The sequence below is a fragment of the Apis laboriosa genome, unplaced genomic scaffold (assembly GCF_014066325.1).
Source record: "Apis laboriosa isolate Shangri-la unplaced genomic scaffold, ASM1406632v1 scaffold152_cov153, whole genome shotgun sequence".
NCBI lineage: Eukaryota > Metazoa > Arthropoda > Insecta > Hymenoptera > Apidae > Apis > Apis laboriosa.
In genome coordinates, this window is record NW_025221902.1 from 182,467 (window position 1) to 194,434 (window position 11,968).

The 11,968-nt window shown below is 21.5% G+C and overlaps 3 protein-coding genes across 7 annotated transcripts; 1 reads left to right on the plus strand and 2 right to left on the minus strand.

Annotated features, from left to right (window-relative positions):
• Window positions 1–18: 18 nt before the first annotated feature.
• Window positions 19–3,271, minus strand: LOC122710773 (sesquipedalian-1). 4 transcript variants are annotated; one of them, XM_043928852.1, is made up of 4 exons: window positions 3,237–3,271; window positions 581–893; window positions 381–494; window positions 19–293 (listed from the first exon to the last, which is right to left on the minus strand). In XM_043928852.1, the coding sequence occupies exons 1-4, from the start codon at window positions 3,251–3,253 to the stop codon at window positions 138–140; spliced, it is 600 nt and encodes a 199-aa protein (XP_043784787.1). In that variant the 5' UTR covers window positions 3,254–3,271; the 3' UTR covers window positions 19–137. The 4 variants fall into 4 exon arrangements, with proteins under 4 accessions (XP_043784787.1, XP_043784784.1, XP_043784786.1 ...); XM_043928849.1 differs by having other exon boundaries at window positions 19–494; XM_043928851.1 differs by lacking the exon at window positions 3,237–3,271 and adding an exon at window positions 1,281–1,702 and having other exon boundaries at window positions 19–494.
• Window positions 3,272–3,349: 78 nt separating this feature from the next.
• On the plus strand, window positions 3,350–5,658 carry LOC122710772 (corepressor interacting with RBPJ 1). Its single transcript, XM_043928848.1, has 6 exons — window positions 3,350–3,566; window positions 3,672–3,766; window positions 3,842–4,092; window positions 4,178–4,304; window positions 4,387–4,518; window positions 4,603–5,658. Exons 1-6 carry the CDS (start codon window positions 3,495–3,497, stop codon window positions 5,204–5,206), a joined length of 1,281 nt encoding a protein of 426 aa, XP_043784783.1. The 5' UTR covers window positions 3,350–3,494; the 3' UTR covers window positions 5,207–5,658.
• Window positions 5,659–8,126: 2,468 nt separating this feature from the next.
• LOC122710808 (ribosomal protein S6 kinase beta-1-like) lies at window positions 8,127–11,960 on the minus strand. 2 transcript variants are annotated; one of them, XM_043928939.1, is made up of 14 exons: window positions 11,872–11,960; window positions 11,069–11,322; window positions 10,954–10,994; window positions 10,562–10,736; window positions 10,419–10,502; window positions 10,208–10,341; window positions 10,002–10,064; window positions 9,806–9,934; window positions 9,595–9,685; window positions 9,391–9,507; window positions 9,132–9,263; window positions 8,960–9,067; window positions 8,670–8,839; window positions 8,127–8,539 (listed from the first exon to the last, which is right to left on the minus strand). In XM_043928939.1, the coding sequence occupies exons 2-14, from the start codon at window positions 11,153–11,155 to the stop codon at window positions 8,467–8,469; spliced, it is 1,404 nt and encodes a 467-aa protein (XP_043784874.1). In that variant the 5' UTR covers window positions 11,156–11,322; window positions 11,872–11,960; the 3' UTR covers window positions 8,127–8,466. The 2 variants fall into 2 exon arrangements, with proteins under 2 accessions (XP_043784874.1, XP_043784873.1); XM_043928938.1 differs by lacking the exon at window positions 11,872–11,960 and having other exon boundaries at window positions 11,069–11,765.
• Window positions 11,961–11,968: the final 8 nt, after the last annotated feature.

Genomic DNA, 11,968 nt, shown 5'->3' on the forward strand with positions numbered 1-11,968 from the left:
AATTTTTTATTTCTTCATTTATTATGATTTTTAAATATATAGATGAGACGAATTTATGAACTTAATATATTTCTTTTATCGACTACTTTATAATCTTACATTGAATTAAATATTTACAATTTATATGAAATGCATTATTAAAAACTGATCAAGGGAGCTTCAGCAGCTTTCCTTGTGTGTCTCCATTCATTTAAATCAGCTAAAATTCTTCTACCATACATATTATGCAATTCACGGAATGTTATCCTTGTTCTTGGAACATTTTCTGTTCTTCCAGGGGCAGATCTAACACTCTGTGAACGATGATGAAATTCTGATCTATTAAAAGGATTATGTCGTTGCCTTGGTGGAGCTTTAGGAGATTGTGAAGGAGCTACCACCATTGTTGTTTCTTCTTCTGCAGCATCCAATTGTCTTTGTAAATCTGCTACCATTAACTTCATATAATCATAACTTGCACATGCTAAAGCTTTCATCCATTGCTCCATAGATTCCTAAAAATTAATTATATATCTATCCTGTGCATTGTCATTATTCTAGAATTAATAATTAATATTTTAGAATTAAAAAATATCTTTACTTGAGATTCTGCTGCAAGAGCATAATTTCTATTATTTGGACCATGAAATACAATTTGAAAACCAAATTGTTCCTCATCTTCTGCCAATTCAATAGTACAACCTTCAAGAACTATCATACCAACTGGTTCTTTGTCACCGCGTCGATCGAAATAAAATAATATATTTCCTTTGAGAACAAACCATCTTTTTTGATAACCACGATTCAATTCACCACGTTTGTATAACCAGCCTTCACGATCTACTGGTGTTGCCGAAGTTGCAAAAGCTACCATGTTTTTCTCGTTTATTTTCATTGCATTTGAAATTGTATTTCTAATAGGACAAATTAACTCTAAAATTCACTATCACAAATAAATTTGATTAATTTTATGTAATATCTTTCTTAAATAATATATTCTAGTATTTTTTTTTCTCTCTTGAATTTTTATATTAAACTGAAATAATCTTATATGTCAAAATAAATAAAAATTTTCAATTAATATATTTCTAACAATATATGACAAAAATCTGTAATATTTATAATACTATCTAGCACTATATTATAACACTTTTTTTTATAGAACACTTTTTCACCAATCTGTAATAACACATAAGCTATTATCTTTTCTGATAATAATATATTTATATTATATTTATAAGATATATCTGTATGTTATAAAATGTTTAATATAAAATTATAATATTTATTATTATACTAACTTTCTTTGACTGAAAAAACTATTACGCGCGAAAGAATTTGACGTCACACTTTGTATAATGAGAGATTAAGTAATAGAAGAGAGAAATTGGCAATACAAACTATCAACTGTTAACTATTTATATTTTCACAACTTCGTTTCTTATCTACTCTTCCCATAGAATTTGATATCACATTATCTCTATTATTAATATTAGATTATGCGGACGTGATGCAATTTTGATAGAAATCTGGTTAAAACTTAACCTTGTCAAGCCGTCAAGCCATTTTTGTCGGAATGCAATTTATAGTTTTGTAATGTGTTGATTTTTTTTTTTAATTTTATTGCTATTCTAATACTTTGCAATTTCGAAACGAATAGAGATTCAAATAAGACAAATATTTAATATTTTTACATTAATATAATTTAAAAAATTGTTTAAAATTTATCATATATAATAATATAGCTATTTTATAAATAATAATGATAGTAGCAGTAACAGTATGTTTTCTTCTTCTCTTACAAGAAAAAAAAAGAAACAATTGAAGAAACAATTAATTGGAAGATTTAGATTTGAAATCTTGGTTTGAAAAATACAACAATGACTTATACAAGATGAAATGAAAAATATAAAATTATTATAGTAGGAAAAAATTAATAATGATAAATAAATGAAATAAAAAAAAAAAACAAAAATTCAATTCAATCATAATATAAATTTTATTATAAAAATATAGAAGAAGAAAAAAAGCCAACAACTTCTGCAATGAAAATCAATCTCTCATAATAAATGTAAAAGAAACAGAGCTAAGCTATTTATCTGAATATTATTGAGATAAAAGTTTTTATTCATTTTAATATTTTGAAGTATGTAAAATAATATGGTTTAAATACAATAAAAAAAATATCTTTGAAAAAAATAAAAATAATAGTTATATAATATATTATTAATAAATCTATTATATTAAAAAAAATAGAAATGCTATAAAATAAATATTTTTTTATTATTAATATATGAGAATATTGATCAAATATCAAAATTTTATATATTTTGATATGATATATTAATGAAATATATCAATGAAAGTATAAATTTATTTGATTCTAAATGATTTTGCAGAAAATTTATATAAATGTTTTACAGAAATGTAATTATCATTGAAAAATATATTTGTAATATATATGAATAATTAAACAATTAAACAATTAAACAAATACAACAGATATATATAATAAATATAAAAGAAAATTTTATAAATCTTAGGTGTTGAATGAATGATAGATATTGCCAATTTATTTTTTCACAATTGAAAAGAAATCATTATAATTAAACAGTAAATTTTAAAATAAAATTAATATAATTAAGAATCTAAAAGTGAAATTGATTTTCAAACAGAAAGATATTTTTCAATTATAATACAAATAAAAATTTAGAATTAAAAATTATAAATATAATTACAAGAAATTTAATTACTAAAATTTTAAAATAAATAAAAATTATTATACATATAAAAAAAATAAAAATGTTAGAATTATTTAATTTTAATATATTTAAAAATATAAATAATAAATAAATATGAATAATATTAGAAGACTGAACTAGAATTTTATTTCTTGATTAGAATGATATAAATGACAGCAAACAAATGACTATTAAAAAATAAATTTATAAATTTATACATATTGTAATATAATATATTGTATATATTATAAATTTTTATATATTTGTATTCATTTATATATTCATATTTCATTATTTAAGCTTATATTTAAATTATTTACATATTATATTATATCATGTATTTTTATAATAAATTATTTAATTTTTATTTTTTTATTATTGTTTATTTTTTTTATATTTCATGAATATTGTATATATTTTCATAAAAAAGATATTTTAAAATATTTGCAAATGTTTAATTTAGAATTAATAATCCACAGCTGTGGCGAAATCTCAGCATTACAAACTAAATATCACCTGTTGCATCTTGTCATATATATGACGTGTCTCTGCTTAATTTAACAATAGTAATGGCGATAACCGACGTCATTCTTCTATGAAAATTTGTTGCTACTTTTTGTAGAGGGAGTAACATACCGTGTTCATCCGACAACACTGTTTGGTCTTAGTGAAAATTACATGATCGAATTGTATACGTTTATTTCATTATTGATTTATTACAAACATTAATGTTAATTAATTAAATATTAAAACGTATTTATTTAATTATATAAAATGGGAAAGGGATTTAATAATTACATGTGCAAAAAATTTTTTCATCCAGCATCTCGAGACAATTTAAAACGAGTATGTTTTCTCAATTTTTTAGGTTATTTGTTATTTATATAATAATTAAATTTATTAATTATTTATATAATAATTAAATTTTTATTTTTTATATTATTTTTTAAGGTATGGATGGCTGAACAACAAGCAGAGGCTTATAAGAAAAAACAAGAGGAATTACGTGTTCAATATGAAAAAGAACAAGATCTTCATAATAATAAGTAAAATCCCATTCTTTTAATTTAATTTCTTTAAAATATTTTTTTTTATATTTTTTATTACTTTATTTTTTGTAGAGCTTTATTGAGTAAAGAAAGCAAGGATAAACTTAGTGTAAATTTTATGTATGAACCACCACCTGGAGCAAAAAAAGAAAGAGAAAAAGAAGACAATGAACCAGAATATAAATTTGAATGGCAACGCAAATATAATGCACCAAGAGAAAGTTATTGTAAAGGAGACAGTGAAATAAGAGATCAACCATTTGGTATTCAAGTACGTAATGTCCGTTGTATCAAGTGTCATAAATGGGGACATATAAATACAGGTTAATATGAAATAATATAATATTAGAAAAGAATAAAATTAAATATAAGAAATTAATTATTCAGTAATATATATTTTAATTGCAGATAAAGAATGTCCTCTATATAGTCAGGCAATGAGTGTAGTAATGGCAAATAATTCACCAGCTACATCTACTCCAGATGCTTTAACGCTAGTTCAACAAATGAGAGAAGATGGATTAGCACTTAAAAAGTAAAGATAAATCTAAAAATTTTTTTCTGATTTTAATTTTAATGAAAATTTTTTTCTTCTAATATGTTTAATTCTATTATAGATCAGCTCTTAGTGCTCAACAACATCTAAGAGTTCCTGAACATGAACATCTTATGGTTTCAGATGATGAAGAACAATCTGAAATTACATTCCTAAAAACACTTTCTAAAAAGCAAAAAAAGAAATTATTAATGTATGTTAACAAATATTTATATAATATTTATAATATAGTAATTTGAGAATAATTAAGATTAATTAATAATGTTAACATTTATAGGAAATTACAACAACTTGAAAAGAGGACTAAAAAAGCAGAAAAAAGAAAATTAAAAGAGAAACGATATAAACATAAAAAAAATAAAAGTGATATCGACAGTGATAGTAATGATAGTTCCATCAGCAGCGATGCTAGTAGTAGTAGTAGTAGTAGTAATAGTAGTAGTAGTAGTAATAGTAGTAGTAGTAGTAGTAGTAGTAGTAGTAGTAATAGTAGTAGTAGTAGTAGTAGTAGTAGTACTAGTAGTAGTAGTAATAGTAGTAATAGTAGTAGTACTCAAAGTACTAATACTAGTAGTAGCATCATAAATAGCTGTGGTACAAAAAGATTTAGAAAGGAACAAAAAAAAGAAAAAAAAAATTCTATTTCAAATGGAGATTCTATGAATTATCAAGAAAAGAAGGAAAAAAATAAAACAGATAGTAGAAAGAAAAGAAATAGATTTAAACATGAAAAGAAATCCAAACATAAAAAATCTTATGAGAATGATATGAAAGAAAGTAAACATAAAGAGTTTAATAATCATAGAAAAAGAGAGCTTGTAAAATTTACTGGAAAAGAAACTAATGAAAATCAAAATAGAAAGAAAATAAAACGATATTAAAATATCTTTTCATATTAAAAATATATACTAATATAAACTCTGAATTGAATATAATTAATAAACATATATGAATTATTAAATATAATAAATGATATAAATCATAAAGAACAAAACGGGTAAAATATAATGTATATATACATAAAAAAATCATGTAAACAATGATAATTTTCACATGATTTTCAAGCAGATGTCCAAAAAAATATATAAAATTACATGTAATAATATCTTATATTCATTTTTATGTTTTATATCGAGGATAACGAATTTCTCAGATTATAATAACTGTTTTCTTAGTAATTTACTCCATCAACACAACAATTAAAAAATAGAATTTTAATGATTTGATATTTGATATTTGAAATCATAAAAATCTAGAAAAAAACAATATTATGATAAAATTTCAGTAGTTTTTAGTATAAAAATTAAATCAGTTACATCAAAAATTAAAAGGGAATTATAGCTACTAATTCGTTGTCCATATCTTATCTGAACAAAATTTGAGATTCATTTGAGAAAGTTCAAAATTTAATATTGAAAATTTATCCTTGTATTTAAATATTTTAAATATTTCATATATCATATTATAATTATAAAATTTCAAAAAATTTTCTAAGATTTAATTTTTTTTTTAGTTTTTCTAGTTGATAACTTGTTTGACTTGAAACAATTTATATAACTGACTTGTATATCTTTCATAATATTATGCAATAGAAAGTACAATAAATGATAAATATATATAAATATTTATATAAATATTATATAAATTAAATATTTATATAAATTTATCTAAATATTTAATGAATTTCAAATATATATGATGAAAGTTAAATTTTTGTTAATATTCTATATGGAATAAGATTATCTAAAGAAATTTTTTATACAAATATTATTTTAAACTTGTTATTATTTCATCTATAAGTAGCTATATTCGATCTTTTATTATCAATATATAACATTAATATTATTAAGTATTTACAGAATTTCGGTTTTGAAAAACATTTTCAAAAATCTGTAACTACTTAATAAATACATATTATATAAACAGGACTTATGTTAAAACATTATATATACAAGAATGAATTTTAAAACATTATCTATATGAATTTGTAATAATATTATGTACTAATATTTATGTAAAATTAATTGCTAAGTTTTTCGATATGTCTTTCTAATTACAGATACCAAAACAATGTAATAATTTCTAAATTAAATTTAATAATATATATCATTAGATATATATATGAATATTTGAAAATGCTTCATTTACTTCTTTATATAGTAAATTTGTTATGGAAATATATGAAACCATTAGAATAATCTTTTAAAGTTTAAAGAAGGAAGAGAGCATTTTCATATCTTTGTATATTTATCTTACAAGATATTAATTTCTCACTCTCAACATTTTACTTTTATAACATATTAACTATTAACAAGAATTTTACATACATATTGCTACACACAAGTGTATAGGTGAGCATGTATAAGTTTTTCTATGGAAAATTTAATACTATCCAGCTATTAGCTGTGAACACTTGGGCAGTTAAAATTTTTGTTGTATAATTGTCATTTTCACAACGATTACATGTAAAAAATAAAATTGAATTAATAGTAAATAAAAAACAATGACTTATTATTATCTATAAAAATATTATAGATATAACTTAAGCATATTATTATATTATATATAGTGAAAGACATAAATAAAATATCAGTGAAAGACATAAATTTGTTCATGTGTAAAAACATATACATATTTTAATGAACGAATACAAATTTGAGGAAACATATAAGATGAAACGTATAAATCTTAATCAAAAAATTTAAATATATTAATTAATTCCGTTTTTAAAATATACTTTTAAAATTTTAATCTTAAAAACAAGATATTATATAGCATGAATTCTAATTTTTTCTTATTGTGAAATATTATTTGATTCACCGAGCTATATTTACATAAATATATTTATAATTCTTCTCTGATATTATATGACAAAGCTTAATATAATTTTATATACTGCTTTCTTTTTTTTTTTTTTTAAGCTTCTCCCTCTCTTTCATAACATATTTTAATAATAATATTATTTAAACAAATTAATTTTTTTTAATAGCAAAACAAAAAAACTTTAAATTTAATTATATTCAATGTTCTATCTTAATCAGCATAATCTATATAAATTAAATATATTTATCATTTGAGAAACTTGAATGATTTTGGAATGTATATTTTTTCAAATATTTCTTTTGAATTTATTTAATTTATTGAACAGTGTATGATTTACATATTTTTACGAGCAATTTATTTCAAAGAAATTATAGACTCTTTTTCTTTTTATTTTTTTTAGAATAAATCTCTTAATATATATATATGCTGAATGAATTTTTTAATTTCATCTTATATGCTAACAATAAACTTGTATATGTATATAGAAGGTGTTATATTAACATATTTGTGGAATATCTTTGAAAAGTAAGTTTTAGAAACAAAAACAAACACAAAAATAGATATACAAAAATGTTGGCTTATTTATTAAGTTATAGTTAATATATATAATTATAATAATTTAAGTTTGCATTAGATGAAGTGAGACGGGAAAAGAATACAATATTTCTACAACTGCTTCACTCTACATTTCACTATATTTAATACAAATTTAAATTATTTATAATAATTAATCATTCAATTGTTTATGATAAATAAATTATAACTGAAATTTTATTATTATATCAATTTTTGTATTTGTTTTGGTTAAAATTGATCTTCAAAAGATATTCTACAATACTAACATCTTGTATATACACACACACATATATATATGTATATAAATTAGTGATGAGATATGTCATCAAAAATACTTTTCAGATTTTTAATGATATAGAATTTTTTTTTAAATAAATTGTACTTATCGAAATCTGCACATATTTACACAATAAAAGCGCATATAATATTACTTTTTTACATTGCAAATAATTATCAGTCATATTAGAGCAATTACAGGCCTACATATGATTTGTAGAGTAGCACCGCTGCTCTATAAGCGTAACTTCTTTTAAAGTTTAGAATTGTTTATGTCTAAATTCAAACCGCATTAAATTCGATAATTAAATAGTTAAACTATTTTCGTCGGAACGAAGAACAAATATTATGGGACATAATTTTACAAATTTTTTGCTGAATCTAAAATGGAAGATCCAACATTTTCTTCTATTCGTTATAAATGATTCTATTATTAATTTGATTATTTAAATTTATTATGCTATATTTAAAAATTAAAAAGCGGACCTATATCCGCCATTTCGGTATCTTCCATATTATTTGAGCCTACAACGTGATGCCTAGAAATTAAAAAATAATTTTTCAAGTATAGAAGCACATATTTTAGATAATTAATAATTATGATTGAATTTATGTATAAAATACTTGTGCTTTTCGAAATAATAAATGAAATATTAAATTTAAAAATACCTATGTTGGTGAAAATGAGATGTTGTACGAATGTGACCATCAGGTGATCTTGATGACAAACTGTGAAGACTTCCTGTACTTAAGAAACCTTTGCGTGGGCTTCTAGCGTTTACGATCCTTGGTTGTGCACACATTTCCTCCAAAACACTAGGTGCTACATATGTAAAACCCTGCAAATATTTTGTTATATTATTTTAATATTGAATCAAATAATAATTATTACATTAATTTTAATAATTTTATTTTAAAAATTAATTCGAATATATTTTTATTATTTATTTGTAACTTACTTGAAAAATCATATTAGCAGATTCACTTAAAGTACTTTCAACTGGTGAATCAACTGGTACAGTTGCTGTGAATTGTTCATCAAATTGCGATGTATCATCGGCACTTTTCTATAAATATTAAAAAATTTATGTATTTATTATCGCAATGCGTTTTAGTTAAATTAATACTTACTAATGATGGTTTAAAAGGAGGCTCTAATTTTCGCGATATTACATCTTGCCAATTAATATGTTCAAAAAAATTATGATTCATAATCTGTTCAGCATCTTCGGGTCCAGATCCCAATCTTTGTGATACTTGTCTCTGTAATTAATATGTAAAACACATATTAAGTATTATCAAATATACAATAATTATTATATTTAATATAAAATAATTATGCAATAACTAAACAAAATTATTATTTTATAAAAAGAAAATGAAAAGATACTTTTAATAATTTTCGTATTAAGTCTCTTGCATCTGGTGTTAAATATAACGGAAGATTTAACTTTCCGCGTAAAATCTTCTCGATTGTTTTTCTTCTATCATCTCCTGTAAATGGTGGCTATAGGAATAGTATATGTATGTATAATCATGTTATTTGATTCAATTTTATATTTTAAAAATATTTTGCAATATTTATTTTACATACCATTCCAGTAAGCATATCAAACATTAGAGCACCTAAACTCCACCAATCAACTGCTTTCCCATGTCCACTTCTTGTTAAAATTTCTGGTGCCCTAAATGATAATAATAGTTATAATATATATATTTTTAGCCAAATTATTTAAGTTCACAATTTATTTTTAATTAATTTAACAATAAGATTTTTATTAATATAATAAGAATATTTTACTTACATATATTCTATGGTTCCACAAAATGTATGTGTTACTGTACCTTCTTCTATATGTTCTTTACAAAGACCAAAATCTGTTAATTTAACATGACCTTCGCCATCTAATAAAATATTTTCTGGCTTTAAATCCCTATAAAAATAATCAATCCAGTTATATGCTATTATAAATTATAAATAATATTAATGATTAAAAATACCTGTATATAATACCCTGATTATGAAGATGTTGCAATGCGAGTATAATCTCAGATAAATAAAAACTATAAATATAAAATACAAAGATATAATAATTTAGTTATACTTAAATTATTAATATATATAAAATTTATATAAAATATAATATAATATAAATAAATTATTATTTATCATCATTTAAATTAATAAAATAGACAAATTAATTTACCAAGCAGTATCTTCTAAGAAAATGCCTTCTCTATCTAAATATGTGAAGAGTTCTCCTCCACATAGATATTCCAAAATTAAATATAATTTACCACCAGTTTGAAATGCATACATTAAATTTACAATAAATGGATGCTGAAAAAAAAAGATAAATAAGGATTTTATAAATAGCTAAATAAATAAATAAATATCTTATAAAGAAATTTATTTACTTTTACTGCTTCTAAAATATTCCTTTCTGCTTTTGTATGAGCTGTGTCCTTTTGATTTCTTATGATAGATGCTTTACGTAATACCTATACAAATAAAAAAACTATAAAGCTTTTTACATACATATATAAATAGAAATATTTACCTTCATTGCAAAAATACTGCCTTTATCTTTTCCAGTTACTTTTTTTACTTGAAAAACTTTTCCATATCCACCTTCTCCAAGGATTTTACATAATTCAAAATCTTGCGGACCAGTTTTCTCTTGTCCTGCATTGACATTTTGTTCTGATAACTGTACTCTTTCTAAATTATCAGATCTATAAAAAATAAAATTTTTTAGTTTTCCTTTAAAAAAAAGATAAAAAGACAATAATCAAACATATATATATATATATATAAATATATAAATTAAATATTTTTATTATTATTATTATATATTTATATATATTATATATATAATTATAATATAATAATATATTTTTAACAATATTCAATAGATAATATTATGCATTTTGAAAAATTTATTCTACTTACTCTAATATTGTATTTATATTTGTAGTACGATTATATTCTTCCTAAAAAAAAAATGAAACATATTATAAACCTGTTACAATAATTTAAAATTAATAAAATTTAACAAAACACAAACTTCTCTATTTTCAACGATATCATCATCCGACTCGTCTTGATTTATAGAGTCTCCGTCATGTAATTCTATGTCAAATACTCCAGCCATTCTTCTTACAACGTAATTACATTTAAAAGTTTTTTTCGTCAATAACTTTAATTGATCTTAATGTGTTCGAATAACATAGATATCTACGTATGTGCGTAAATGCGGTAGTATATTATACTTCCCTTTATTTGCGTGTTCCACACTGATTTTGTGATAGATTAAATTACCTATAAACGTGAATTACAAAATCTATATAAAAGTATGTGTAATATTACGAAGATTATTTACTATTTTGTTCCTTTTTTCACTTTCTTATCTTATGACAAAATAATTAAAAAGGAATATCAGAAATTTTGAAAAAGAAACATGAAACGATTCAAGTACTCCAGACACAAACTATGTTCCAACGTGAATGCCAACTCTAATCTAGCATAAAATATATAATAAGTATATAGAAACATTTAAAAGTTTTATTCTATTTGAAAATAGAAACAAGAAATATACATTTCTCATTAATTTGATAAATGTGAAATAAGTTGACTCTACTTTGTATAAAGTTACATATAGTTTTCTTAATGATAAACTATATTATAATATAATCTTTATAAATCATTCTTCAATCCAATTTAAAATTCTAAAATTTTATTAAGATCAAATTAGAAAAAAGAAGTATTAAGATCAAATAAAAAATTTATATTTAATTTATATCTTGCAATAAATTTGCAAGATAAATTGTTTAGTTTTTAAATATACAATTATGATATAAAATATATTACAATGTTTTAATATATTTTAAAATGCATAAAAAATGGAAAAGAAAATGATTACGCCATCTACGATATGATCAAAATTAGAGAATACAAAAACATTGAA

What these genes read in the sequence shown, in the direction of transcription:
- LOC122710773 (XM_043928849.1), bottom strand. An exon ending in CTCTTGCAGCAGAATCTCAA is followed by an intron (nt 495 to 580) that starts GTAAAGATATTT and finishes ATTAATTTTTAG; the next exon opens with GAATCTATGGAGCAATGGAT.
- LOC122710772 (XM_043928848.1), top strand. Translation starts at nt 3,495, where the DNA reads ATGGGAAAGGGATTTAATAATTACATGTGCAAAAAATTTTTTCATCCA. An exon ending in CAAGATCTTCATAATAATAA is followed by an intron (nt 3,767 to 3,841) that starts GTAAAATCCCAT and finishes TATTTTTTGTAG; the next exon opens with AGCTTTATTGAGTAAAGAAA. An exon ending in GATGGATTAGCACTTAAAAA is followed by an intron (nt 4,305 to 4,386) that starts GTAAAGATAAAT and finishes ATTCTATTATAG; the next exon opens with ATCAGCTCTTAGTGCTCAAC.
- LOC122710808 (XM_043928939.1), bottom strand. Translation starts at nt 11,155, where the DNA reads ATGGCTGGAGTATTTGACATAGAATTACATGACGGAGACTCTATAAAT. An exon ending in GCAGTATTTTTGCAATGAAG is followed by an intron (nt 10,503 to 10,561) that starts GTAAATATTTCT and finishes TTATTTGTATAG; the next exon opens with GTATTACGTAAAGCATCTAT. An exon ending in ATATTTTAGAAGCAGTAAAA is followed by an intron (nt 10,342 to 10,418) that starts GTAAATAAATTT and finishes TTTTTTTTTCAG; the next exon opens with CATCCATTTATTGTAAATTT.